Source organism: Bufo gargarizans, chromosome 6 (genome assembly GCF_014858855.1).
Source record: "Bufo gargarizans isolate SCDJY-AF-19 chromosome 6, ASM1485885v1, whole genome shotgun sequence".
In the NCBI taxonomy this organism is placed as follows: Eukaryota; Metazoa; Chordata; class Amphibia; order Anura; family Bufonidae; genus Bufo; species Bufo gargarizans.
Genome location: NC_058085.1, coordinates 102,623,597 through 102,649,847, shown reverse-complemented (window position 1 = coordinate 102,649,847; position 26,251 = coordinate 102,623,597). Strand labels below are relative to the sequence as shown.

The 26,251-nt window shown below is 48.2% G+C and overlaps 1 protein-coding gene across 1 annotated transcript in view; it reads right to left on the bottom strand.

Moving 5' to 3' along the window:
• Positions 1–1,627: 1,627 nt before the first annotated feature.
• DHX8 (DEAH-box helicase 8) overlaps positions 1,628–26,251 on the bottom strand; it is a 39,008-nt gene continuing 14,384 nt past the window's right edge. Inside the window, exons 13-24 of the mRNA XM_044296604.1 lie at positions 25,765–25,946; positions 18,620–18,814; positions 17,991–18,176; positions 17,408–17,618; positions 16,353–16,534; positions 15,326–15,466; positions 14,918–15,073; positions 11,981–12,118; positions 11,737–11,865; positions 10,598–10,794; positions 6,091–6,270; positions 1,628–2,019 (exon numbers count right to left, since the gene is read on the bottom strand). Coding sequence (XP_044152539.1) covers positions 1,800–2,019; positions 6,091–6,270; positions 10,598–10,794; positions 11,737–11,865; positions 11,981–12,118; positions 14,918–15,073; positions 15,326–15,466; positions 16,353–16,534; positions 17,408–17,618; positions 17,991–18,176; positions 18,620–18,814; positions 25,765–25,946 — 2,117 coding nt within the window. The 3' untranslated portion in view covers positions 1,628–1,799. The remainder of the gene's footprint in view (positions 2,020–6,090; positions 6,271–10,597; positions 10,795–11,736; positions 11,866–11,980; positions 12,119–14,917; positions 15,074–15,325; positions 15,467–16,352; positions 16,535–17,407; positions 17,619–17,990; positions 18,177–18,619; positions 18,815–25,764; positions 25,947–26,251) is intronic.

Genomic DNA, 26,251 nt, shown 5'->3' with positions numbered 1-26,251 from the left:
CTTATAGAGTGGGGTTTAGAGATTAGAAAAATAGGTCTGATCTCACACAGAAACAGTGCCACTCTTGCCCATAGGCTATGTCTGGTATTGCAGCCATATTTCATTAAACTGAATATAATACCAGACATGGTGCACATACATGGTAGTCTCTGCACAAAAGCAGCCATAGATATCTAATCCCATACAACCAGTTTAAAAGAAAATGATTTGTAATTTCCTATTCCCTCAGCCAGATGGAGACACCACCTAAAAACCAGTCTAAACGTGGCCTTAAAGGGAACCTGTCACTGGGATTTTTTGCATAGAGCTGAGGACATGGGTTGCTAGATGGCTGCTAGCACATCCCCAATACCCAGTCCCCATAGCTCTGTGTGCTTTTATTGTGTAAAAAAACCAAAATGATTTGATACATATGCAAATTAACCTGAGATGAGTCCGGGACAGGGCTCATCTCTCAGGGACAGGACTTATCTCAGGTTAATTTGCATATGTATCAAATCGTTTTTTTTTTTTACACAATAAAAGCACACAGAGCTATGGGGACTGGGTATTGCGGACGTGCTAGCGGCCATTTAGCAACCCATGTCCTCAGCTCTATACACAAAATCCTGGTGACAGGTTCCCTTTAAAGGCTAACAACACCTCTGGGGGCAATTCTTTTTTATGATTACATATTACTAATTTTGGACTAAAACATTGTTTTTCAATTGGTCTTTATTAAAAATGTTCAACGGTTTTTGTTCTACAGGAATATGTTTCAGTCTATTCTACAGAATATCTTGCTTTCAGTTTCGCATTGACCACTCAGGTTGCTGCCTTTATCTCTGAACTCCTGTCAGCTCATAAACACTAATTTAAGCCATATTCTTATTAGTCTGATAAGAATTTAGCTGTAATGAGTGTTTATATGCTGTCAGGAATTCAGAGATAAGGACTATACATCCAGCCGTCAGAGCAGCAACCTGACGGGGTTAAGTGTAAAACTGAAAGCAAGCTACTCTACAAATACAATGAAGCTTAACCCTGTAGAACAAAAACTGTTTAATAAAAAAATAAAAATAAAATTAATATATATATATATATATATATATATATATATATATATATATATACATACACATACACACACAAAATGCGGGTCTCAGCAGCACAAGACAGAAAAACCGGTGCACGTCCTCTCAGCCGTGGGCTCAAGCGGCTATATATAGATAAGCATCAAAAGGATAAGGCAGCACTCCAGATAAAGTGAAAAAAGGTGGATCTTTTATTCTCTCTGCAACGTTTCAACCGTCTCGATGCGGTGCTCTCATGCTTGAGAAAGACCGCATCGAGACGGTTGAAACGTTGCAGAGGGAATAAAAGATCCACCTTTTTTCACTTTATCTGGAGTGCTGCCTTATCCTTTTGATGTGTGTATATATATATATATATATATTTTTTTTTTTTTTTTTTTACCCAAAATGAGTAAAATACAATCATAACAAAACGCCCCCAAAAGGTGTTCATAGCCTTTAACTATCATAGAGGAAAACTCATACTAGTACTATGAGGGACAGATCATGGCTTGGATGGACCAGCTTTGTGCAGAATCTTAAAGTCGAGCACTAAAACTGACCAATGAGAAATCAACATTTAAAAATATATATATTTTATACAGGGTCAAAACACATGAAGTCTGTTATAAAAAAAAAATGTAAGCTGCCATTGTTTAGCAGAGTCTGAGATAGTTTCTCATGTTTTGTGGGCGGCAGAATCTTCTATAGGTCTTCCTTAGGGTGTTCTTACTGCTTGCACCCAAATCACCGACGTCTGAAGGCCCGGGAAATTCTCCAGGCATTAGGCTCCTCATAGCGGTTATAAAGGGGCTCCAGACGCTGCTGTTTCTTCTGCTTGCTCAGTTTGGTTGGATCAGAGACTTTGAAGAAGGCAGGAGCAAATTCGACAAGCCACCGGGGGTCTATGGTAGTCACCTCTCGCATGTACTCCTTGGTGGTTAAGACTAATTCATGGTACACAACCCTGTGGGGAACAAAATAAAGAAGTGTTGGGACCCCTTGTGAAGTCATTGCCAATTCACAGATCTGCCATGTGTTACTTTTATCAAGTCTCCATTACATCTCCTACTAAAGAGCAAGCGAAATAGAAAAGCTGTTTTTAAAGGGGTATTCCAGTATCAACAAATAAATCGCACCCATTTTATTATACAAAGCGATACCACTTTCTAATATATTTTCCTAGACCAGTCTTCAATCATCTATGGATGGTATTAAAGAGTTCTTCTTGCTGTCACTCAATAGGAACATTTTTTTTTGCTTAGATGGGATGAAAATCTGTCCTGGTCATGTGATGGATACACACGGCTCAGAGCTCTGATTACTGTAAGGAGCCATGAACCCATCACATGACTAGTACAGATTTTTATCCACTGCAAGTAAACAATCAAATTTCTTATTGAATGACCGCAAGCAGAGATCTTGAAAAACGTAATACACCATTAGGGCTCATGAACATGACCGTATGTATTTTGTGGTCTGCAAAAACAATTGATGAAATCCATGTGATGTCTGCGTTACATCCGTTTTTTTTTTTGAGGATCTATTGTAACAATGCCTATCCTTGTCCGAAAAACAGACAAGAATAGGACATGTTCTATCTTTTTTGCAGAACGCAAGGCTCCAGATGGCGACCAAAATGGTCACCAATGCGAATTAGAATTGCAAAATGGCGACAAGACTTTGTAGTCTTGTCGCCATTTGCGCCTAGACCCTCCGGTGCTCTGCCGCCTTAAGAAGAAAGGTCTTGCATCCAGCAGACACACAGCAATCAAATAACAGAGCTGGGTTATTAGTGAGGAGGCTGCTGATTGGTCAGTATCAGCATGCTGCCGTACAATCGGCTGCCCCTCCCCCCCCCCCCTACTCCCGCGCTGAACACAGCAGCTTGCTTTTCAGTTATGAAAACACGGAGTGCGCTCACTGCCGACTGCTCCATAGACGAAGAGTTTTTCATCATGCAACGCATTTCAGTCATGCGACGCACGGAGGTGTGCGTTCTGCGTACACTGCGCCATGTGCCCCCCATGTAAGGGGTAAGTGGTGGAGAAGACAGGGCGATGATGGTGGACAGCTGCAGTGCACTCAGCCACACACAGAATGCCGCGTAACGCTGGGATTTATGTCTCCTTACACTAAGAGATGAAACTGATTCCATAGCTGGTTTACGCAATTCTGTCACAGGGCCTGGTGCACTTTATGTCTGTGCTAAATAAAAAGAAAGGCATCCACTGTTGCCAGCACGACCAATCATCGTAATGTAGTGCAGGGTTTCAAATCGTGACAGTGAATGGGGTCGCATTGCAACCCTACAGTTGTGAGAATTATTGGGGCTGTCATGACAATGTGCAGGTCCCAACATTACCCCTCTCACTAGTGGCAATGCTGCATTGCTACACTGATCTCTGGCCATGTGATGTTTGTCACAGCCAAAAGCCCCTTGCAGACTAGCGTTCCTCCCGCAGCGAGTCCGCAACATAGCTCCCGGCCTGACCTCCCAGCGCTGCTGGCGGTCACATAGCATTATATTGATTTATGATGCTATGCAACCCTTACAGTTCTGGAATGTTTTGGATAACACTGACATAATGCTGTCTGTGTTATCCAATACATTCCAGAACTGTAAGGCCCCTTTCACACGGGCGTTGCAGGAAAATGTGCCGGTGCGTTGCGGGAACACCCGCGATTTTTCCGCGCGAGTGCAAAACATTGTAATGCGTTTTGCACTCGCGTGAGAAAAATCGCGCGTGTTTGGTACCCATCGTGTTCTGTAGATTATAAGGGAAAATAATAGCATTCTGAATAGCGCTGGAGGGGTTAAAAAATAATAATTATTATTTAACTCTCCTTAATTCACTTGCTCGCGTAGCCCGGCATCTCCTTCTGTCTTCATCTTAGCTTTTTGTAGCAACAAGGACCTTTGGTGACGTCAGTGTCATCACATGATCCATCACCATGGTAAAAGATCATGTGATGGATCATGTCCTTGTTGCTACAAAAAGCTAAGATGAAGACAGAAGGAGAAGCCGGGCTACGCGAGCAAGTGGACTAAGGTGAGTTAAATGATTTTTTTAAACCCCTCCAGCGTTATTGTACTATGCATTCTGTATTAAAAATGCTATTATTTTCCCTTATAACCATAAGGGAAAATAATAATGATCGGGTCCCCATCCCGGTCTCCTAGCCTCAGTGCGTGAAAATCGCACCGCATCCGCACTTGCTTGCGGATGCTTGCCATTTTAACGCAACCCCATTCACTTCTATGGGGCCTGCGTTGCGTGAAAAACGCACAAAGAGGAGCATGCTGTGATTTTCACGCAACGCACAAGTGATGCGTGAAAATCACCACTCATGTGAACAGCCCCATAGAAGTGAATGGGTCAGGATTCAGTGCGGGTGCAATGCATTCACTTCATGCATTGCACCCGCGCGGAATACTCGCTCGTGTGAAAGGGGCCTAAGGGTTACATAGCATCATAAATCAATATAATGCTATGTGATTCCAGTCAGTGCTGGGAGGTCAGGCCGGGTGCTGTGTTGCAGACTCGCTGCAGGAGTAAGGGCTGTTTCACACGAGCGGATGCCGTGTGTGGCATCCGCTCCATGAAAGAGTGCCAAGACCCGATGCAGACTGCAGAGGCACGGAGCATTAACATGACTGATAATGTTCCATGCCTCTCTGTGATCTCTTTACTATGAAATCACAGTGACAACTGTGATTTCATAGTAAAGAGATCACAGAGAGGCACGGAGCATTATCAGTCATGTTACTGCTCCGTGCTTCTGCAGTCTGCATCGGGTCTTGGCACTCTTTCACGGAGCGGATGCCACGCACGGCATCCGCTCGTGTGAAACAGCCCTAAAGCGCGTCTGAAAGGGGCCAAAGTCACCATGTAGCCCCAGGCTTATCTAACCTGTGGTTATGTAATAAATTGCCATTTGGGACAACCACTTTACACCCCTCTTTTTTTTTTTTCTTTGCACTTAGTCCATCTTTTTTGTATGCACAGTACGGCTGATGTGCAGGAGAGGTCCGACGGCGCTCCTCATTAAAATATGGCTGTTACCTGCCAGGCTTCAGGTGGAGTCTCGACAGAACAGCAGGGTTAAGGCATGCAGCATCGCAGACATGGTGAGCAGGAGAGATCGCAATTAGGGAACAAAGTTTTATGCGAATCGACTTCGGATGTTTCATCCGAAGTTGATTCGCTCATCCCTAATTGCTATAACGACTGTACAAGCGTCATGGACAGACAGTTTTTCACCCTAAAAAAAAGGCTAATGCGTATGAATACGCACGATAATTTAACTGCCATTCAAGGAACAGGGGAGCACGCGCCACTGCAGACTGCTCATGAAGTGCCAGGGACAGCATGGCAGGAACGGAGCCTATGCTGAGTAAAGACCATGTGCCCAGGTGATGTCTCACCAGGCGTGCCAGCGTGCCCTGAAGGCTTCTATCTGCTGCTGGGAGCTCAATGTGGAGGTTTATGAATGGAAAACGAATAGCCAAGAGGCTAAAGAAAACCCAGTTTCTGACCCTTATGTTACAACAAAAATTTGGCGACAAAAAATTTTCAGATTAGGAGCCAATAGCTCCTTGATGTTTTTTTTTGTCTGGAGCACTGAGAACGGACATGGAATACACACACACACAGTCGTTTCCATTTTTTTCCCAAGCCCCATTGAAGTGAACTGTTCAGCATGAGGACCTGTAAAAAAAATGGAACGTAAAAAAAAAAAATATATATATATATGTTTGTGTGCATGAGCCCTTAAACTGATGATCGCAGGACTCCTTTTTTCCCTTTCATGCTCATAAACTGAGCTCTGACAGTAATTACTAATTATTAATGCAAAAAAATAAAAATGCAAGACATTCTCTAAATAAAGTCACTTTTGTCAGACCAGACACCAAGAGGTTGAATAGCACAATAGTGGAGAAGAACACAAACTTTGAATACACCATGCCACCTTCACGTCTTCACGCTAACTTTTCCTTCTTTTTTATTCATTGCAGAGCAATGCGCTCACTTACCATTCAGGCTGTCTGTTGAACAAGGCACTAGATGGGTGAATATAGACCACTTGTTGGTCTATAAGAGTTCGGTAACCTTCCTGGGGATCTTTCTTGGCAGCATTTCGGAAGAAGCCACTGCAGATAGCTTTCTGTACTCTCACTGTTGCTTTTCCACAGGACACAACATCCAGTTTGTGCCTAAAATAAAAGATTTTACATTACACCACTGAAACTAAGGAATATAAACACTGTAGTATCTAGATGCACTGCAGATGAAAACACTAGATCAAGACTCTTGTAGCAATTTAAAAAAATTTGATTTTTGTACTTACCATAAAATCCCTTTTTCCTTCAATGCATTGGGGGACACAGCACCATGGGTATATGCCCAGCTGCTACTAGGAGGCGACACTAGCAAAAGAAAAGTGTTGGCTGCGCCCAAGTGGGTTACCCTCTCCACAGCCACTAGGCTAATCTGTTTGTACCAAAAGCAGTAGAGAGAGAAACAGAAGCAAGGAACCAGCAAGTGAAGTAAAAACAGAGGGTGGGATCTGTGTACCCCAATGCATTGTACAAAAATCCAATTTTCTCGTTAATGGCATTGGGGGACACAGCACCATGGGACGTCCCAAAGCAGTTCCCAAGGGTGGGAAAAGAACAGCCATGCAAACGGTTGGGTGTACAGGTGCTGGAGAACCCTGTAACCCAACTGGACCAGGAGAGACCATAGCATGAAATGGGAGATAGGAAAACAAAGGAATGAGCCGAGAGGCTCCAGGACCAGGAAGAATCCCAAGAGAAAATAGTGGGAGAATCCCAGGACAAGTGCCTGGTAGAAAATCCCAAATGCAAGAAAAAGGCAAAGGGAAACACCCAGCTCGACCCAAGGTGGGGAAAAAGAAAAATCTGGAGGAGAGGAAGCAGGGAAGAAGTCCAGCGTAGAAACAGAGGTGAACAAATGCACCCTGGGGAGCCAGAGGAAGGAACTGGAAGATCCCCTGCTCCCCATTGATAAAACAGGGGCACACCACCACCGGAAAGCGACCGTTGGCAGTGACCTAGCCAAACTACATATATAAATATGCCCTAGGAGAAGGATCTAGAAGAAGACAGATCAAACAAGAAGATATGGTGGTCCCAAAGATCTAGCGAGGGAACCTGACCCAAGGAAAACAACTTCCTGGAAGGCAACTAAATTCCGTAAGGCCTAGAAACAAAAGAACCCAGACAGAAAAAAAAAAAAAAAAAAAAAAGACTTGGCAAGGAAAAAACAAACACTCTGTATGGTCACAGACCCAGGACATGCCCTGCCATGGCAAATGCCATGTGAAGGCACAGGGGCAGATGCCATGGTAAAGAGGAAACAGGGAGGCACAGGTGACTGAATGCTCCGAGAGAAGGAATCGCAACAGTCACCATGGGAAGAGAGCAAGCGTCCTTCCACCACGAAACAGGTGAGGGGAGAGAAACACCAGATGAGAAGGTGGGACCCCATCCTACCCAGGAATGCAGCTACCCCCTTGGGGAGGAGGGAGAACTTGGCAATGGCTAGGACGAGGACATGTAAGAGCATGCTTTCCAGAAAAAATGGGAAGGGGGGGGTCATTCCCCATGAAAACCGGAAATGTATGGCCATAGGGAGCCCTGAGCACAAGGCGGCTCAGGAAAAATAGTCGCAAGCCCTGGGAATACGAGTGGAGACATACTCGCCTGAAAGATATTGGAGTAGAGAAGACTCTGAACAGCCAAAGGAGGAAGCGTTCCCACACAGAGGGAAAGCACCATTCCCCTAATGGTCAATATGAAGGTAAATTGCTCTCTAGAGCAGGGATGGTCAACATGCAGCATTCCAGCTGTTGCAAAACTACAACTCCCAGCATGCCCAGGCTGCCTACAGCTATTAGCCTACAGCAGGGCATGGTGGGAATTGTAGTTTTACAACAGCTGTAGAGCCACAGGTTGGCCATCCCTGCTCTAGAGCAGTGTTTCCCAACCAGTGTGCCTCCAGCTGTTGCAAAACTACAACTCCCAGCATGCCCGGACAGCCTTTGGCTGTGCGGGCATGCTGGGAGTTGTAGTTTTGCAACAGCTGGAGGCACACTGGTTGAAAACACTGCTCTAGAGCAACCAGCTCCCAGGAACTGGGACCTGAAAATGAGGAATAGAAAGTGAGGCTAGAAATCCAAGAAGGAAACAAGCCTATGGGGACCCAGGAAAAAAAGGAACCAAACTAGGCCCAAAGAAGCTGCTCCAAAACAGAGCATATAGAGCTGCCATTAGTAGCTGTCCAGAGGGAATCGGCCAGCTGGATGGACCTGCGACCATAGAAGCAGGGACCCCAAGTAAAAAAACTCAGAAGAAGCCCAAGAGAGGCCTACAGGAGTGGACCACATCCTCAAAACAATAGCTGGCTATCAAGGGAAAATAGCTATGAAAGCTAGATGGACCTGCGACCATCAGAGCAGGGACCCCAAGCAAGATAAGAAGGGCCCACAGGAGCAACTATAAAGAGAAAAACATTAGCCATGGTTAACTAACTAAGCTAAGAGTAGTTACCGACATACTGTATACACTGTCCCCGAAGGGGCAAGTACAGTACCCTGGCGGTCGTCAAGAATTGCGGACATCCATATGGCAGAAAAGAATGGTGGATTCGGCTACAATGACATGTAGAAACCAGCTTTCGGCCAAGCACAGCGAAAAAAAACCCAGAGAGGGGGAAAGGGGTTGGCCGGGGCATACAAGAAAGGAAAGGCCAAGTGAAAGGAGCGTCTGGCAGTAACCAACTACTCCGAAAACAGGAGTACAGAGGATGCCTTGATATGGAAAAATCCAAGGGACTGTATCCGATACGGGAGCCAGCGGTGGAAAACTCACCCCACCTAGGCAGGTGTATGGTGCTCACCAGTCCTTCCATGACCATGTCAGAGAGGACGTCCAGCGATGATCCGAGAACTGCAGTAGCAGCTGGTGCTCACATCGCTGTGATTCCCTGTGATTGGAGCCAGCACTACCATAGAGAGCTCTCCATAGGAGCAAGGCATAACTGTGGGAGTCTAACGGACACAGAACCCCGCTATTGTGTACTCACAATGCAGGGATCCCCGCTGCCACAACTACTCCCCCCCCGAAAGGGGGGAGCAATGATATCAGGTACATACCGCAACTGGGACGGTTGACAGATACAACACCCAGAGATGGTACAAGTACACTACTGGAGGGAGGCAGAGATGGGTTTCCAGAAGAGCAACATGATGCCCAGCCCACAGTAAAACTAGAAAGGGCCATGCAATAGATGGTAGACCACAGTTTGCACAAACAGGGCACAGGGCTGATGAGGGAGTAAAACAGCTATGCGGTGCACACTAGGATGGTGTCATGGCGACAGTAACTGGAGAAGGTACAGATCCAGGAATGTGTGTCGAATAGAGCACCTGCATAGAGCAGTTACCCTGGCTGAAAATGGAGACCTGGCAACCAGGAAGGTCTGCCGGATACATCACGTAGAAGTGGTATGAAAGCCTCCCCCAGAAGGGGAAAGCGTACGTACCTGAGGCACCATACAGGCGTGCAAAAGGCCTGGGAAGGGCCCCACTACACACTGGAGAGTCGGCAAACTGGCGTACCCTAGTGAATGGGAAGTACCTTTACAACCAGATGAGTTCCACCAAAGAATTCACTAAAGTGGAAACCAACCGAGGAGAGATGTCCCTCAGTGGACCTTTGTCTCTGACCACCCAGATACTTCTGTATTGTGGAAGACAGCCTGGTGCTCTGCTCAGAGACAGAATCGGTGCAGATGAGGCAAAAGGTACCCTAGCCGATACCCTCAGAGCTAGTCCTTTTCTGCAGGAAACCCACGGCTCCCCAGCCGCCGCAAAACCACAACTTAGACCTTTCCCCACCGGAGGCTGATAGCTGTAGGCAGTCTGGGCATGTTGGGAGCTGCAGGAAAAAAGCCCGGGAAGCCAGAAGGGGCGGGAGAGAATGCGGCCTAGTCAAGCTAAAAGCCGGGGCCTCTATTAACGAAGCAGCCAGAAAAAGTGCGTCGGCTGGAAGCCGGGGGACCTCCGGAAAAAAAAAAAAAAAAAAAGTGAGATTGCCGGCATGCCACTGCGGAGGCAGTAATGGGGGACTGAGTGACCGGCGAGGTACTCAAAGTATGCACCCGCAGGGGGTGCAGCTAAAGTGGATACCAACGATAAAGCCCCATCCTGCAGCAGGCAGAGACCTGCAGAAGAAAATAAGTAAAAAATTAAAATAAAAAAGCAGCAAGACCTGCAAAAAAACAGAGCAGGTCATGTCTGCCTCCTACGGACACTAAACTAAAACTGATTAGCCTAGTGGCTGTGGAGAGCATATAGCCCACCTGGGTGGAGCCAACACTTTTCTTTTGCTAGTGTCAGCCTCCTAGTGGCAAGCTGGGCATATACCCATGGTGCTGTGTCCACCAATGCCATTAACAAGAAATATAGGATAACTAAGGAGAAGTGTTGCATAGGATCAATATAAAAGTGCACATTACCTGTCCATAATGCCCAACATCTGTTTGCGGATATCCTGTGCCCGCCGTAAAGAGCGGGCCTGAATAAAGTTCTCATAGCACCAGGGGTTAGAAAACTTGTTGTTTTTCCAGGAGTTGTACACAGCCAACAAAGTTAGATGGTCTCCTTCTGTCTGGTGGAACTTGGCCTTTTTCTGGTCTGCAAGTGCTTGTTTATCCTGCAGGGCAAAGCGTCAATCATGAAGGCAAATTTAGACCTGACAGTAAAAATAAATTCTGAACAAACTTAAATAAGTCCAAGATGTGTCACTATCAAACAGTGTAATATTTAAAGAGCACTTGTCAGCATGAACAACCCTATTAAACCAGGCACTCCAACTGTTCGGGTCCCTCTTTGAAAGCTGTGGCCCAGTTTTTCAGAAATCTGCAGCATACTTCACATGCTAATAAGGTTTTAAGTGCTCCAAGGGGTGGGTCTAGCCCCTCATAGCACTGCTTTACTACCGCCTTTCCCTCTTAGCTACTCCACCATTCCCTTAAGGAATCCTCACGATCTTCTTACCTGGCCCTGTAACTCTGCACGCACCAGTGAACCCTCAAGTGGTGCATGCACAGCATATCGCATAAGGCTTTCCCCAATGCTGAGATCTGAACTTCATAGCCGCATGTGCAGTACGGATCTCAACACTGAAAACTGACTGAACTGTACCACACATGCGCCAAAAGAACATTTACCTCTGCATGCAAAGGGTTACAAAGCCAGGAAGACAGGATGTCTAGCATTGTCACTCAAGTGGAGTCAGAAATTGCTATGGTAGTAAAAAGCTAGCAGTGAAGCAGTGCTAGAGGGGCTAGGATGTGCTACAGGGGGCTAGACACGCTCCTCAGTGCACTGAACATTACCATATGAAATATACTACAGACCTCAAGAGCAGAGGGGTTCATTTCACCGAGCATGAATAACTCTAATATGCTGTATGCCTGGTTTTACAGGGTTTATCATGCCTACATATATTCAACCATAACCTGATACATGGCCTGATATAGGGATCAATATCGACAGCTTCCACCGACTCTAATCTCAGATTAACACTTTCTTCAAGGAATCCATCCCATCTAAACCTAGCCATACACCCATGGTGGCAGACTGTATTGCGTACCTTTGGTCTGTAGAACACATTTTGCACAGAGAGCATGGAAACAATGGTTAGCATCTCCTCACTGCAGCCGAGATGTACAGACATGATCAGCATCTTACACAGCATAGGCTCCAGGGGGAACTCTGCCATCTAAAAAGAGGAAGAACATAAATAGAAGATCAGAAAACAGAATGCATTCAGCGCAATCAGAGGACTAATACTGAAAGCTAGAAAGAGAAGGCCAATGTCTCAAAGCCTTGCTTACCCTCCTGCCCAAACGAGTCAACAAGCCTTCATCATCCAGGGCTCCAAGGGTGTACAACTGCTCCATGGCTGTGATGAGGGTCTCCATAGGTGGGGCATCCATGAAATCAAAAGAGAGCAGGTCATTGATACCCATCGCCTTGATGTAAAACAAAATGCGTAATTAGGGGGAGAACTGTTAAGCATAGGGCTGCAGCTAACGATTATTTGAATAATCGATTAGTTGCCGATTAATTTCTACGATTAATCGATTAATCGGGAAAAACGACAAAATTACAAAACAAAGAGGTTTATATGATCTTACTTGAAAAATTATGTTCAAAGGCCATATTAAAACAAATTGTGGACGACACTATTATGGGGAGGATCTGTGGATGGCAGTGTTATGGGGAGGGGGATCTGTGGATGGCACTGTTATGGAGGGTGGGATCTGTGGATGGCGCTGTTATGGAGGGTGGGATCTGTGGATGGCGCTGTTATGGAGAGGGGGATCTGTGGATGGCACTGTTATGGAGAGGGGGATCTGTGGATGGCACTGTTATGGAGGGTGGGATCTGTGGATGGCGCTGTTATGGAGAGGGGGATCTGTGGGTGGCGCTGTTATGGAGAGGGGGATCTGTGGGTGGCGCTGTTATGGAGAGGGGGATCTGTGGGTGGCGCCGTTATGGAGAGGGGGATCTGTGGGTGGCGCCGTTATGGAGAGGGGGATCTGTGGGTGGCGCCGTTATGGAGAGGGGGATCTGTGGGTGGCGCCGTTATGGAGAGGGGGATCTGTGGGTGGCGCCGTTATGGAGAGGGGGGATCTGTGGGTGGCGCCGTTATGGAGAGGGGGATCTGTGGGTGGCGCCGTTATGGAGAGGGGGATCTGTGGGTGGCGCCGTTATGGAGAGGGGGATCTGTGGGTGGCGCCGTTATGGAGAGGGGGATCTGTGGGTGGCGCCGTTATGGAGAGGGGGATCTGTGGGTGGCGCCGTTATGGAGAGGGGGATCTGTGGGTGGCGCCGTTATGGAGAGGGGGATCTGTGGGTGGCGCCGTTATGGAGAGGGGGATCTGTGGGTGGCGCCGTTATGGAGAGGGGGATCTGTCGGTGGCGCCGTTATGGAGAGGGGGATCTGTGGGTGGCGCCGTTATGGAGAGGGGGATCTGTGGGTGGCGCTGTTATGGAGAGGGGGATCTGTGTATGGCACTGCTATGGGGAGGGGGATCTGTGCACTGTTATGGAGAGGGGGATATGTGCACTGTTATGGGCATAACAGTGCACAGATCCCTTTCCCCATAACAGTGCACAGATCCCTTTCCCCATAGCAGTGCCATACACAGACCCCCCTCCCCATAGCAGTGCCATGGACAGATCCTCCCTCTCCCCATAACAGCCCCGGCCCCGCTGCTTAGTCGGACTAATCACTGCATCTTTATTTTACCTTTTACAATCACGCTCCGGTAACAACTAACAGGCAGAGCGGACGCGGCGTAACGTCACTTACTCACGTGACGCACCTGCTCCGCCCACTTAATGAATGAAGGAGGCGGAGCAGGTGTGTCACATGAGTAAGTGACGTTACGCCGCGTCCGCTCTGCCTGTTAGTTGTTACCGGAGCGTCATTGTAAAAGGTAAAATAAAGATGCAGTGACCGCCTGCCCGCATAGCAACGAATCGGCGATTATTCGATGACTGGATTCGTCGACAACGAATCCAGTTATCGATTATAATCGATTACATCGATTAATCGTTGCAGCCCTAGTTAAGCAGCAATGTCTTTTGGTCAGTTAATGGTTGGAAAAGTCTTAAACAGGTTTTCCAGCCATGCCATACATTTTTCCAAAAAGCTTTTAAAAGAAGTCATAATCACCATAGCAATGCCCCAGTGCTCCCAGATGCCCGCTGGTCTCTGTATTTCCTTTTCCAATGATGATATCTCGACATGAACATGTGACCACTACAGCCAATCAGTGTCTGCGGTGGGGATGCCAGCTGTGTATACAGGTCATTGCTACGGCCAGTAATTGGCTGCAGAGGTCACATGTCCATGTGGAGACTTCATCTCTGAAATAAATTTGTACAGAATGTGGCAGGGGACCGGTAGGTTAGGGTTATTTTTATTATTTTATAACATTTTAAGCAGTTATTTTTTTCAAAAATTACATGGACACTTGTGGAAAATCTTTTAAAATGAGCCTGCTCCCAGCACTCCTGATAAGCAGATGATTTTACCAGGGAAAGCCAGCCAATCAAATATCGTATTAGATTCTGAAGAATGGCAGTCCATGTGATATCAGGAGTGTCTCTTTAAATCTACTTCATAAGGGCATAGTTGAAGGGTCTCAATGGATGTCTCAGTTGTCTGAAAACCATCTCCTATTTCACAAGACGTTAAAGGGGCATGCGTGCGGCTGCTCCATTAATTTCTATGAGAGTTCTGGAGAGCTGTACTCATCCATCTGTAGAACTCCAATAGAAATAAATGGAGCGGCCACGTGGATGTGCAACCAGCCACTCTGTTCTTTTCAGGGGGGTAGCAGGGGGTACGGGGGTCTCCATTCTCATGACTGGTGGGGTTTTCAGCGGTAGGATCGCCACCGATCTAATAGTTATCCCCTATTCTGTGAAACAGGAATACCCCTTTAATGTTGCTGTCCAACCCCATGCTTTACAGCTCTGCTTGTTCAAACCAGCTAGTAAAGGGATGGCCAACCTGCGGCTCTCCAGCTGTTGCAAAACTACAACTTCCAGCATGCCAAAACTGCCTAAAGCTATCAAACTACAGAAGGGCATGCTGGGAGATGTAGCTTTACAACAGCTGGAGGGCCGCAGGTTGGCTGTCCCTGAGGCAGTATGTACAAGTACAGCCCAGCCCACACACATATATATTGAGTCTTAGTACAGGGGATCCTACTGTCTGGTATTTATTCCAATTCTTCACACAGTAATGAATGTACCTTGAGTGATAAGACGGTGCTGGCCAAGTTAGTTCTCTGAATCTCAGGCACATTGGTAGTCAACATCTCATCACGATATGCGCGCTCAGTGTAAAGGCGGTAACACTTGCCAGGACCTGTCCTCCCAGCTCTTCCAGCTCTCTGTTTGGCTTGGGCCTTTGTAAGAAGAAAAGTACGACATTGAGCAGCCGAAACAATTTCAAGACATTTTAGTGTGACGCACTAGTATTCTGTACAGCCTAAATGTGATATCATGAATTGGGGGTATTCTTACAATCAATAAAAATCTTACGTTTTGGAAACGTCCTTTAAAAACGAATAAAATTCTAATTGCTAACAACCCAGCAAGCTCTATGTAGATGGATGCAAGTTCATGAGTCACATGAAAGCCCCTTCCCCATTACTCACCTGTGAGATGGGAGTTACTACAAGCTGATCAATTCCAGTTTTAGAGTTGTAGACTTTTTGTTTCACAAAACCTGGGTCAACCACATAGTAGATCCCATCAATAGTCAGCGAGGTCTCAGCAATGTTGGTGGCGATAACAACCTGGAAACACGAGCACACAAATGAGAAATATTAGCGATAAAAGTGAACTAATCTTACTGTGAGCTTTACCTCAGTGTGCCTCAGGAGGTGGACTCTGAAGTAGTGCTGCATTTTAATGGTCTTTACCTTTTACATGAGTACTAGAGCCTTTGGCTGTCACCGTATGCTGGGAGTTGTAGTTTAACAGCTATAGGGCCACAGAATACTGTACTAGGAAATCACGGCTGATAATATACACAGTCACTAAACTCAAGGCATTTCATACCAACTAAAATGTATGGACTACACTGAAGAAACAACTGTCATGATAATCACATTTATGTTTTTTCTCAAAATTAATAATAAAATAGGTGATAATTGTGCCCACGCGGTTTGGCAGTCTGCAGGATTTTCTGAATGAGAAACAGTCTTGTAGGAATCCTGCTGTGAACACATGGGTTGATCTCTTCTATTTTTTGACTAGTAGAAGACTAAAGTGAGCAGGATTTGCCAAGGCAGTGGCTTAATCTTTGTCTTACTGCAGACAGAGCAGAGAGGAGAACATGGCTGAGCTACAGGGACAGACATTTCTTTATAGATGTCTCTGTTTTAATTGTAATAGGAGACACGCAGAAGCAAAGGAAAAGAGGAGATTAGAGGTGGAATTTTTGAGACCTCCTATGTCTAGTGATGCTTTAAAATGCTAAGCTGATACACTGTATGTTATCCTTTGTGCAGGCACCGAAAGGCTCAAATATCAAAGGACTCGCAGAACACACAAGTTATCAGGGGAATCTGGGTGATGCTACCAAAATGTTTTGACCAATTTGTGAATCTAAAAACTGCTAATTTGCTATAATTAATCCAACTAATAGAATGAAACATTTGTCAGGCAAATTTTCAATACCTTTCTGCTACCCGGAGGTGCTGGGTCAAAAATCCTTGTCTGCATCTCACTGGGCAAAGCAGAATACACTGGCAGTATGATCAGCTCCGGCACATCAGGGCCAAGTGACTTCATTCTCTCATAGAGGATTTCACAAGCAGTGTCAATTTCCTCTTGACCAGTAAGGAAAACCAGAATGTCACCTAAAATTAGCAAACAGGTTAAATGTAATAGCAAACCTGTAGAGATGCGTTCACAGTGAATACCTACTGTGCTACATGGTAACTTTCAACAACTCAAGTTTTTTTCTGCAGTAGTAGGAATTTTGTGCTCTCCCGACAACTAAAAAACACTAATGGCATAGAACAGGCATGCTCAACCTGCGGCCCTCCAGCTGCTGTAAAACTACAATTCCCCCAATGCCCTGCTGTAGGGTGTTCAGGCATGCTGAGAGTTGTAGTTTTGCAACAGCTGGAGGGCCGCAGGTTGAGCATGCTTGGCATAGAAGATCAAGCCCAGGTCAAGCATATGAACACCAAGATTAATATGCACTAAAAACCAAACCCCACATGGGCATGATGGTCCTTTATTTAATGGGCCTCTGTCAGCAGATTTGTACCTATGACACGGGCTGACCTGTTACATGTGCACTTGGCAGCTGAAGACATCTGTGTTGGTCCCATGTTCATTTGTGCCCGCACTGCTGAGAAAAATGATGTTTTAAAATTTGCAAATGAGCCTCTAGGAGCAATAGAGGTGTTGCCGTTACAGCTAGAGTCTCCGCTCTATCTGCAATTGCCGTGTCCTCTCCACTTTGACAGGGCCAAGCAGCTACACTGCTCATAGACGCTCATGTGCATATATTAAAACACCACTTTTCTCAGCAATGCGGGCACATATGAACATGGGACCAACACAGATGTCTTCAGCTGCCAAGCGCACATTAACAAGTCAGCCAGTGTCATAGGTACAAATCTGCTGACAGATGCCCTTTACCAGTTGTTAAAGCCACTCCAATTAGAATTGACTTTTACTTACACACAAACAACCAAATCAGACAGGAATGGACTACAAACCTGGAGGTTCAGTCAGATGAATCTGCATCACAGTGATGAGGCTGGCATCCAGGTAATCAGTCTCAGGCTCCTTAGTGTATAGAATCTCTACTGGGTATGTTCGACCAGGAATGGTGAAAATTGGAGCCTCATAGAAATACTGAGAGAACTTAACGGCATCCAAAGTGGCAGATGTCACAATCAGTTTCATATCAGCACGCTTTTGTACAGTCTACAGGGGAAACAATAAGTAAAGCTTAAGAACGAACAATTCTAAACCAGCGCTGCATCCACTCCAAAGCTTCCCCTGGACAGTGGTGCTCACACCCTCCAGACCTGCAGGGAACTGCTGCACAGTCCTACTTACTTTATAGTGCTGCGGTTTTCTGCAGAGCAGCTCGTTGGGGCACCACAGTGCAGGGAAAAATAGTGAAGAGACCCAAAGTACTAAACCAGCATTCTCAGGAACGGTGGGATCCCAGTGGTCAGACCCAAAGCAATTAACTAGTGATATGCCATCACTTTAAAAGATAGAAATAACTTTAACCCAATCCTGTGGAGCATGACTGGTAAGTAAAAAGACATATGAACTGTTGGTTCGTACCTTCTTCAGAAGCCCAAACAGCACATCGGTGTGGATTGTCCTCTCATGCGCTTCGTCAAGCATGATAATGGCATACTGAGTCAGATCAGGGTCTATCAGACACTCTCTTAGTAACATACCGTCCGTCATGTATTTAATGACAGTCTCTGGGCTTGTGCAGTCTTCAAATCGAATGGTATATCCCACCTACAAATAGATAAAATGTGTTATTTTCAAGAAATACTAACATGTGCGATTTGAAAGGGCAGATCAACATTAGACTGGAGAGTACCATCAAAACCCATGAGGAAAAGCTAGAAAAGTGGTGGAAAGAAAGTTACGGAAGCATTGGAGGAGGAAAGCAAGAGAAGGATGAATTGTAGAATATATTTGTTTGAATGTCCAGAGTCGTACGAGGAATGTATCACCAAGGAATCATTAAATAAAGTGCCCAATCAATTCATCCAAACATTTGCAAGGGCATAGCACAATGCTAATTATGAAATATGTGGCCAGCCCCATTAGATATCAGGTTATTGCTGAGGAGTGCTGAAGCCAAAGCTACAGCGATCAGCTGATTACTGAGGCAGATTCCATTTAAAAAGCCCAAACGTGCTAGCTTAGGCGAAACATTAAATCCAACAACTCACCTCCTGACCTAGACAGCAACCGTATTCTTCAGACACACGCTTTGCTACAGACATTGCAGCCACTCTTCTGGGCTGAGTGCATCCAATTTTACCCCTTGTAGTATATCCAGCTTCCGCCAAATATTGGGTAATTTGGGTGGTTTTTCCTGAGCCGGTTTCACCAATGACAATCAAGATCTGGTTGTCATGAACAGCCTTATGGGGGAAACAAACAGAAGATTGTTAATTATGGTAGAACAGTGCCATACCCCGGAACATCTAGATGTCTGTATGTGCCACTCAGGATTGAAATTAATTATGGGGGTATTACAATCTTGGGATGAGCCCTAGCTTGAATGGAGTGGGCTGTACAATATGATTTCCCTAACTCCCATTCAGTTGTATGGGATGGAAACAGTATAGCATAGCCCACTCGGCTGTACCAAACACCTCTGGAAAGAGAAGGGGGCTATCTAAAGATAGGAAAAACCACTTTAATATAACAATCCAGTGTCAAGATGTAAGACAACTGAATGCAAGAGCAAAAAAAAAAACAACCAAAAAAAAAATAACTAAGGGGGCAAGTTTATCTGGTGTTCCTTTAAAAGGGTAACTGACATCACAAGTTTTAATAAAAAGTGCTGATCTGTCACTAAGACACATCGGAAGTTTTATGAAACGAGAATTACCCCTTTAAAGGAGTTGTGCCACTACAATAACTTATTCCCTATCCACAGGTTGTGGGATAAGTGTACGAGTGGTGGGAAACCGACTGTGGGGACACCCCACTGGTCACAAGAATGGGCACCGTATTCTACCATTTGAATGGAGCAGCAGGCATGCTTGTGCGTCCGCTGCTCCATTCAGCTCTATGAGACAGCTGGAGATTGCAGCGTATCATACACAGCAGGATACAGTTGAATGGAGCGGCAGCGGCATGCGTGTCCGCCACCCTATCCAAGTGGGGAAAAGCGGCCCAGTGGTCACACCAACACCGTCTTGTTGATAGGGGATAAGTTGTTGTAAAGGGACAACCTCTTCAAGCTATCCACAACAATACAAACCCCCTCATTGGTCTGCTGCTATCATACACCAGTAGATTGTGCGTCATTGTATTATCTTCACATCACATTTCTGACTAAAGACATCTTGCAGTAAACTGTACTTCAGAGTTGCTGACAAGGGATTTCAATATCAAAGCAGCATACAGCCTTTGACGAGGCAGGAAAACATCATTTTATATTCCCTTTCTAAGGCTGACAGAGCACACGATCTTTACGATGAAGTGGCTTTGTGGCTGCCGCTTTCTTTAAATGTGCAAGAAATGCATCTTCCAGTTTCCCTTTATTCTGATATGTTATAAAAGTGCTCTGCCAGCTAGGATCATTACTCTAACTGGAGTCCACATACGATAAAAACGAGATTTTTGTATAACTTACCAGTAAAATCTCTTTCTCGCTCTTTCCTTGGGGGACACAGAAGACCTTGGGTATAGCTCATCTCCATAGGAGGCGTGACACTAAGTGAGAACTGTTAAGCCCCTCCTCCACAGCTATACCCTCAGCCTGGAGAGAGAGACTGCCAGTTGCGTGTCCAAGCAGTGAGAAAAGGCAAAGTCCAAAAGTGGAACCAACAAGCCAACTACCCAACGGGTAAAACAAACTCGGAAACCGTGCAGAGAAAAACAAAGAATGGGTGGGTGCTGTGTCCCCCAAGGAAAGAGCGAGAAAGAGATTTTACTGGTAAGTTATACAAAAATCTCGTTTTCTCGCCCAAATTCCTTTGGGGGACACAGAAGAACTTGGGACGTTCAATAGCAGTCCAAGAGGGGAGGGACCACTGCACCAAGGCAAGGCACCCGAAGGCATCAAGAAACCGCCGCCTGCAGACCAGGCGGCCCAAGGCAGCATACGCCGAAGCCCCAGTGCGCACCCTGTAGAACTCGGTAAGGTGTGCAAGGAAGACCAGTGACCGCCTTGCACAAATGCATGGCCGAAGCCTTATGCCTCCGGCCCAGGAGGCACCGACCGCTCTGGTGAAATGAACGGTGACACCAAAAGCAGAACCCTGCCCGTGGTGCGGTAACCACAGCAATAGACACTCAGAGCGAAGGAAAGCCACCCTGGAGGCCGTCAACCCTTTGCGCGGACATCCCGGAAACACAAGAGACCGAACGCCGACTAGAGTCGGAGATCTCCAAGGAACAACTGCAAACCCAAACAATCTCCAAGCGGTGAAGCGCCCGTTCCCGGAGACGGGAAGGGGATGACCAAGCCTCGTAGATAAGAAGGCAGATACCACCCTCAGAAGGAAGGGACGGGATGGAAAAACAGCCCTGTCCTGGAAAAGGACAGAAGGCACAGAACACGAAGGGCCACCCATCAGGCACCCGCCAGACATGATGGCAACAGCAAACACAACTGTACAGGACAGAAGGAGTAGGGAGAACTTCTACAACGGCACCAAGGGAAAGAGTGGAGCGCCAAGAGCTCAGTGTGTAGTTCCCAGGACGGTACCAGGGAACGGTACAGAGGAACCAAAGAGCCACTCTGTGGAAGAAGGTCATGACAGGCCCAGGAGGGCCAGAAAAAACGCTGCAAGGGGAAGGACAGCGCCGACACTTGACACTTCAAGTAACAGAGTCCCAGTCCCAGGGTCAGGCCGGACTAGAGAAGGACAGAACCAAAGGGAGAGAAAAGCAGAGTGGGGGAATGCCCCGCTCACCACAAACCCAGGCAAGAACCCCAAGTCCGACAACCGAACCTGGACGAAGCACAGTCGGGAGCGAACACTAGCGCGCTCGCAGGAATCGCCTGGCAAGCGGGAGAAAACCCAATGTGATCAGGCGCAGACCAGTAACATGGCCCAAGGGTCGGAAAAAAACTGTCTCGTCGGCCCCTGAACAACATAGTCCCGTATCCAACCGGAGTGGGGGAGCAGAAGGACAGACGGAAGAAACCGGAAGGGTCCGCCCAGCAGCCGACAGATGCCAGGACAAGACAGGCCAAGTCCAAGTCGACGTAGCCACCACAGGAAGGAGTTCTACAGTCCTGGTGGGATCAAAGGACAAACGTGACCGAAGGGTAGTCCTCCCAAGTTACCGAAAAGGTAAGTCCAGCAGGACCATATGCCCAGACTGGAAAGGCAATCTGCACCCAGCGGGAGGACAGAACGCAATAGGCCCGGCAACAGGCACACAGCTAGTACTGCCAGCGAAAACGAGGGAGACGGTATGAGACCACAAGTAACGCCAGAAACATCCAAGTGAACAACCATGCTCACCCCCGAGGGGGAGGGGGCAATGACGAAACAGCCTCTGAGGCCTGGCCGGTGCAGAAGCCACCTCGGAGTGACAAACTCAGAGAGGAAGCCAAAAAAACCGAGCCGGCGAGGAAAAGCAGCCGAGACAGGGGCCGGCATAACACCCTCCAAACCGAAAGGAGGAATGGCAAACAGGGAAGCCACAGGACAGTCCAAAAGCCGAATACCGGCTACCCTGTGAGACGACCTGCACATCGCCTCGCAGAGGGCGAATACCCTGAAGAACCCAAATTGGAGGTCCCTCAGACCTGGATAGACGAGCACCCAAGAGAAGTTGGGTGACCTACCCGAGAGGAGCGGTCAAATCCTGGTAGCAGATCAGACTGAAGTGCAGAAGGCGCCAAAGACAACACTCTCGACCCCGACGGCTTGCGCGGGGAAGCAATGTCACGGGAGGACGAACGGGTACGCATCAAGGGACCCCGAACACTCCCCAGGTGAAAGGGCCAATAAACATGGCTGGTGCAGTCACAACGGGACCACACCAGAGAATGAGTGCCACCCAGCTCGGTGCAGTAGCGAGCCAGCAGAGCCCGTCTACATATATACAAGGTATACAGCGGTGAATACATTGGGCATTCAATTGTTGTGTGTTGGACAACACCTTAGGCTCATACAGGTGGACAGAATGACCTCCTCAGAAAAGAGTACAAAGCTAGCGACAATCAGCCTCACCCCAAGAGAAAAAAGTATGTCGCAGGAGGAAGGGAGGCATACGTACTACGAAACCGCAGGCAGCGAGAAGGCCAACCCACCCACTGGAGGAGAAGGCAAACACGGGCCAAACAATGCACAGAGCGCACAGCCACAGCATCCCACAGTATCCATGGAAGTGCAAAGTGCAACCCGAAAGGGAGTTATGCACAAGGCTAGTACAGGAGGCATGCTATGGAACGCAAGCAGTCCTCCCGGAAAAGGGGAGAGAAAGGCACCTGGCAAACTCTGCAGACGGCAAGAGTGCAAAGGCCCGCACCAAAAGGACCTAGTGAAGGGGGAAGGGTATGCACAGGATTATCCTAGCACCAAATGATTGTGCAATAATCCACCCAATACCGAATTTTGTGAGAGTGCAACGAGTAGTTCGCCAATGAAAGGGGAACGTCCAGTACAGCATACAGAAGGACAGCCGTGAATCTCATGAGCACGCAAAATACCGCCCATGGAATGAGAAGTGGTCATGCACAAGGCCAGCACCGTTTCCAAAGGGAGTGCAAGCAGCGCACCCATGTTTAGAGGGCCATGCTCCTGGCCAGCAACGTATTCGGTGAGGGTGCAATGAACCGCACACGGCAGCATCGCATCCCAGGAGAGCGCGAGCACCCCGCCACGGATGGGGCCATGCACATGGCCAGCAACGTACTGGCGCAAGAACAAACACCGTCAGTGAAGGTGCATGTATGTCGCCTGAGGAGAGGAGGCATGCCCACGCCGGCAGCAAAGCCAGCGAGAGTGCGGTACACCGCCCAAGGAAGGGGGGGGGGGCCATGCATATGGCTGGCAGCGGATCCGGTGAGAGTGCAAGCACCCCGCCATGGAAGGGGGTCAAGCACGTGGCCAGCAACCTACCGCGAGAGAACAACCCCAGCCAGGAAGAGTATGTATGCCGCCGGAGAGAAGGAGGCATGCTCAAGGCCGGCAGCGAAACCAATGAGAGTGCAGCCTACCGCTTATGGAAGGGAGTCATGCACAAGGCCGGCAGCGAATCCAGTGAGAGTGCAGCGTTCCGCTTATGGAAGGGGGACGTGCACATGGCCGGCAGTGAATCCAGTGAGTGCAGTGTTCCGCATATGGAAGGGGGACGTGCACATGTTTCATACCCATGGCCGACAGCGAACCCAGTGAGAGTGCAGCGTACCGCCATAGAAGGGGGTTACACACATGGCCGGCAGGAATCCAGCGAGAGTGCCGCGCTCCTCAAGAAGGGGGGGGTCGTGCACATGGCCAGCACCGTATCCGGTGAGAGTGCAATTATTCTGCCCCAGAAGGGGGTCATGCACCTGTCCGGCATTTAATCCAGTGAGAGCGCAGCATTCCGCCTATGGAAGGGGGGCGAGCACATTGGCAGCACCGATCCGGTGAATGTAGCACTCCGCCTAAGAAGGGGGTCATGCACATGGCCAGCCTGTAACTGGAGAGGCGACGTTCCGCCTATAGACGGGGCGCCTACCTTTGGTCAGCGCCGTATCCCGGGAGATGGCAAGGGTTCGCCTAGAAGGGGAACATGTAGCTGGCCAGAACCTCAGCCGAGGAGCGCAACATGCCGCCCACGGAAGGGGGGCATAGCGTGCGGCCAGCACTACTGCATCAGGCTGCAGCGTCCTGCGCAGCCATTCCGTTATTTATTAACCTTATTTATTTATTTTAAACACAGCCACTCTGAGGCAAAAAAGGGGCCACCATACATGGCACAGTCACGTACAGGCCAGCTAGGAAGCCCAGAACAGAGAGGGTGTCCTCTAGATGGGAGCCGGCCCCTGGAGATGGCCGGTACCCAACGGGTTAACAAACATCCGGCCTAGGGGGCGGCCCTGGGGGCGGGGGACCTCCAGGCGGGAAGAATTCGCGCCGCGAGAAGTTCCCGCCCCCTCCAACCGAGGCTGGAAGTTTGCGGCCTATAGGCCGTGAAGCCGGGGCCTAGATTTTTGCGGCGCCCGGGAGTACCGGCGGTCGGCCGGGACCGGGAGGGAGCCGGCTGACGCCTGTACTAACGGCCGCGGGTGCCCACCCCGCGGGGCGGCAGAGACAAACGGCCGGATTGCGGCCGAGCAGGCCGAAGCCTGGGTCAAAAGTTCGCGGCACCCGGCCGACCGGAAGCCTCAACAGTCAGCCGGGGCCCGCTGGAGCATCGTGCTCAGTACATGCAGGCCGTGAGGGCCTTGCGTCCGGCAGCTTCTGGAGCGGGCCCCTGGCCCTAGACACCGGTAAGGAGGGCGGGGGGACCTGAAGTCCAGCACTGCACCCCCTGCCCTAACGGACCAGGCGCCCGTGGAGGAGGGACAGGGCAGCCAGCGCGGGCCCCCTGCACTTAATCTGCGACCGGTAAGGGGGAGGGCCGGCATAACCCCTGTGTCAGGGGCAGCTAGGAGCGGGTCTCCGGCCCTAAAGCAGAACTCCTCCATGTGCAATGCCCTATGGAGGGGCAGTGTATAGTCGCCCCGCGGTCACCAGTATGGTGGTGGTGTGGGGCTATATGATTATTGGGAACCTCAGGGGCCAGCCTAGGTCCAGCAGGGACCAGTATGGGGGTCCAGCACGCAGGAGACCGGGGAGGGACTGAGGGGAACGTAGGGCTGGAGAAGCCTCTCTCTTACCACAGCCGTCTTCACCCTCGGTCCGTTCCAGCAGGGTCGCCCCTTCAGCTACTGGCACCGTAGTGGCAGGACGCTGGAAGAGGGACTTGGCGTGCGGACGACCCTTGCGCTGGCGGGATGCAGGGGAGCTGGGCTGCCCTGGTCCACCTTGCCTTCTGTGGGGGAGGCAGCAGTGCGGATGACCGGCACTGGCGCAGCTCGACCCCGGGAGAAACAGAGAGGTCTAGTGCGTCTCTGTTGTCCCTGATGATCTGAAGAAAAAAACAAAGCAAAAATCAAAACTAAAAAACCAAACAGGAGAAAAACAGCCCTGCAGAGCAGGGAGTGTCTTGCCTCCTTGGACACTAAGCAAAAAACTGGCAGTCTCTCTCTCCAGGCTGAGGGTATAGCTGTGGAGGAGGGGCTTAACAGTTCTCACTTAGTGTCACGCCTCCTATGGAGATGAGCTATACCCAAGGTCTTCTGTGTCCCCCAAGGAAATTGGGCAAGAAAATGAGATGTAGATCTTTGTCTTGAAGTATAACACTCATTTACCTGCACCAGCTGCTCCTTCAGCTTGTAAATGGGCAGACTCTCCCTCTGTTCAATGATTGACATCTGTGTCTTCTTCCCATAAGAGGCCTTATTACCTCCAAAGGCATGCTTCTTCCACTCTGGAATATCATTGGGCATCATCCCAATCCCCCTCATGTTAGCAGCAATTTGTCGTCCATCAACTATAAAACAAAATGTCAAGATATGAACAATCTTGATATTCAGGAAGCGACTTTTAACGCTCCAGGGTAATGGCTGAACACAGGATTCTTGTTCTACATTTTAAATTAATAAATAAATCGCAATAAGATGCATTTCAACATCAACTATAAAAGGTCTGTTCACATTGTATTTAAAGTGCAAAGTCAAAATGGCAGAATAGGCTCCAAACATATCCATAGACTTCTATGGACTAGATATAGGTGTTTGACTGTAATTTGCAACACAAAGGGATCCACAAAAATAGTCTATTGTGCGGTACATGCGT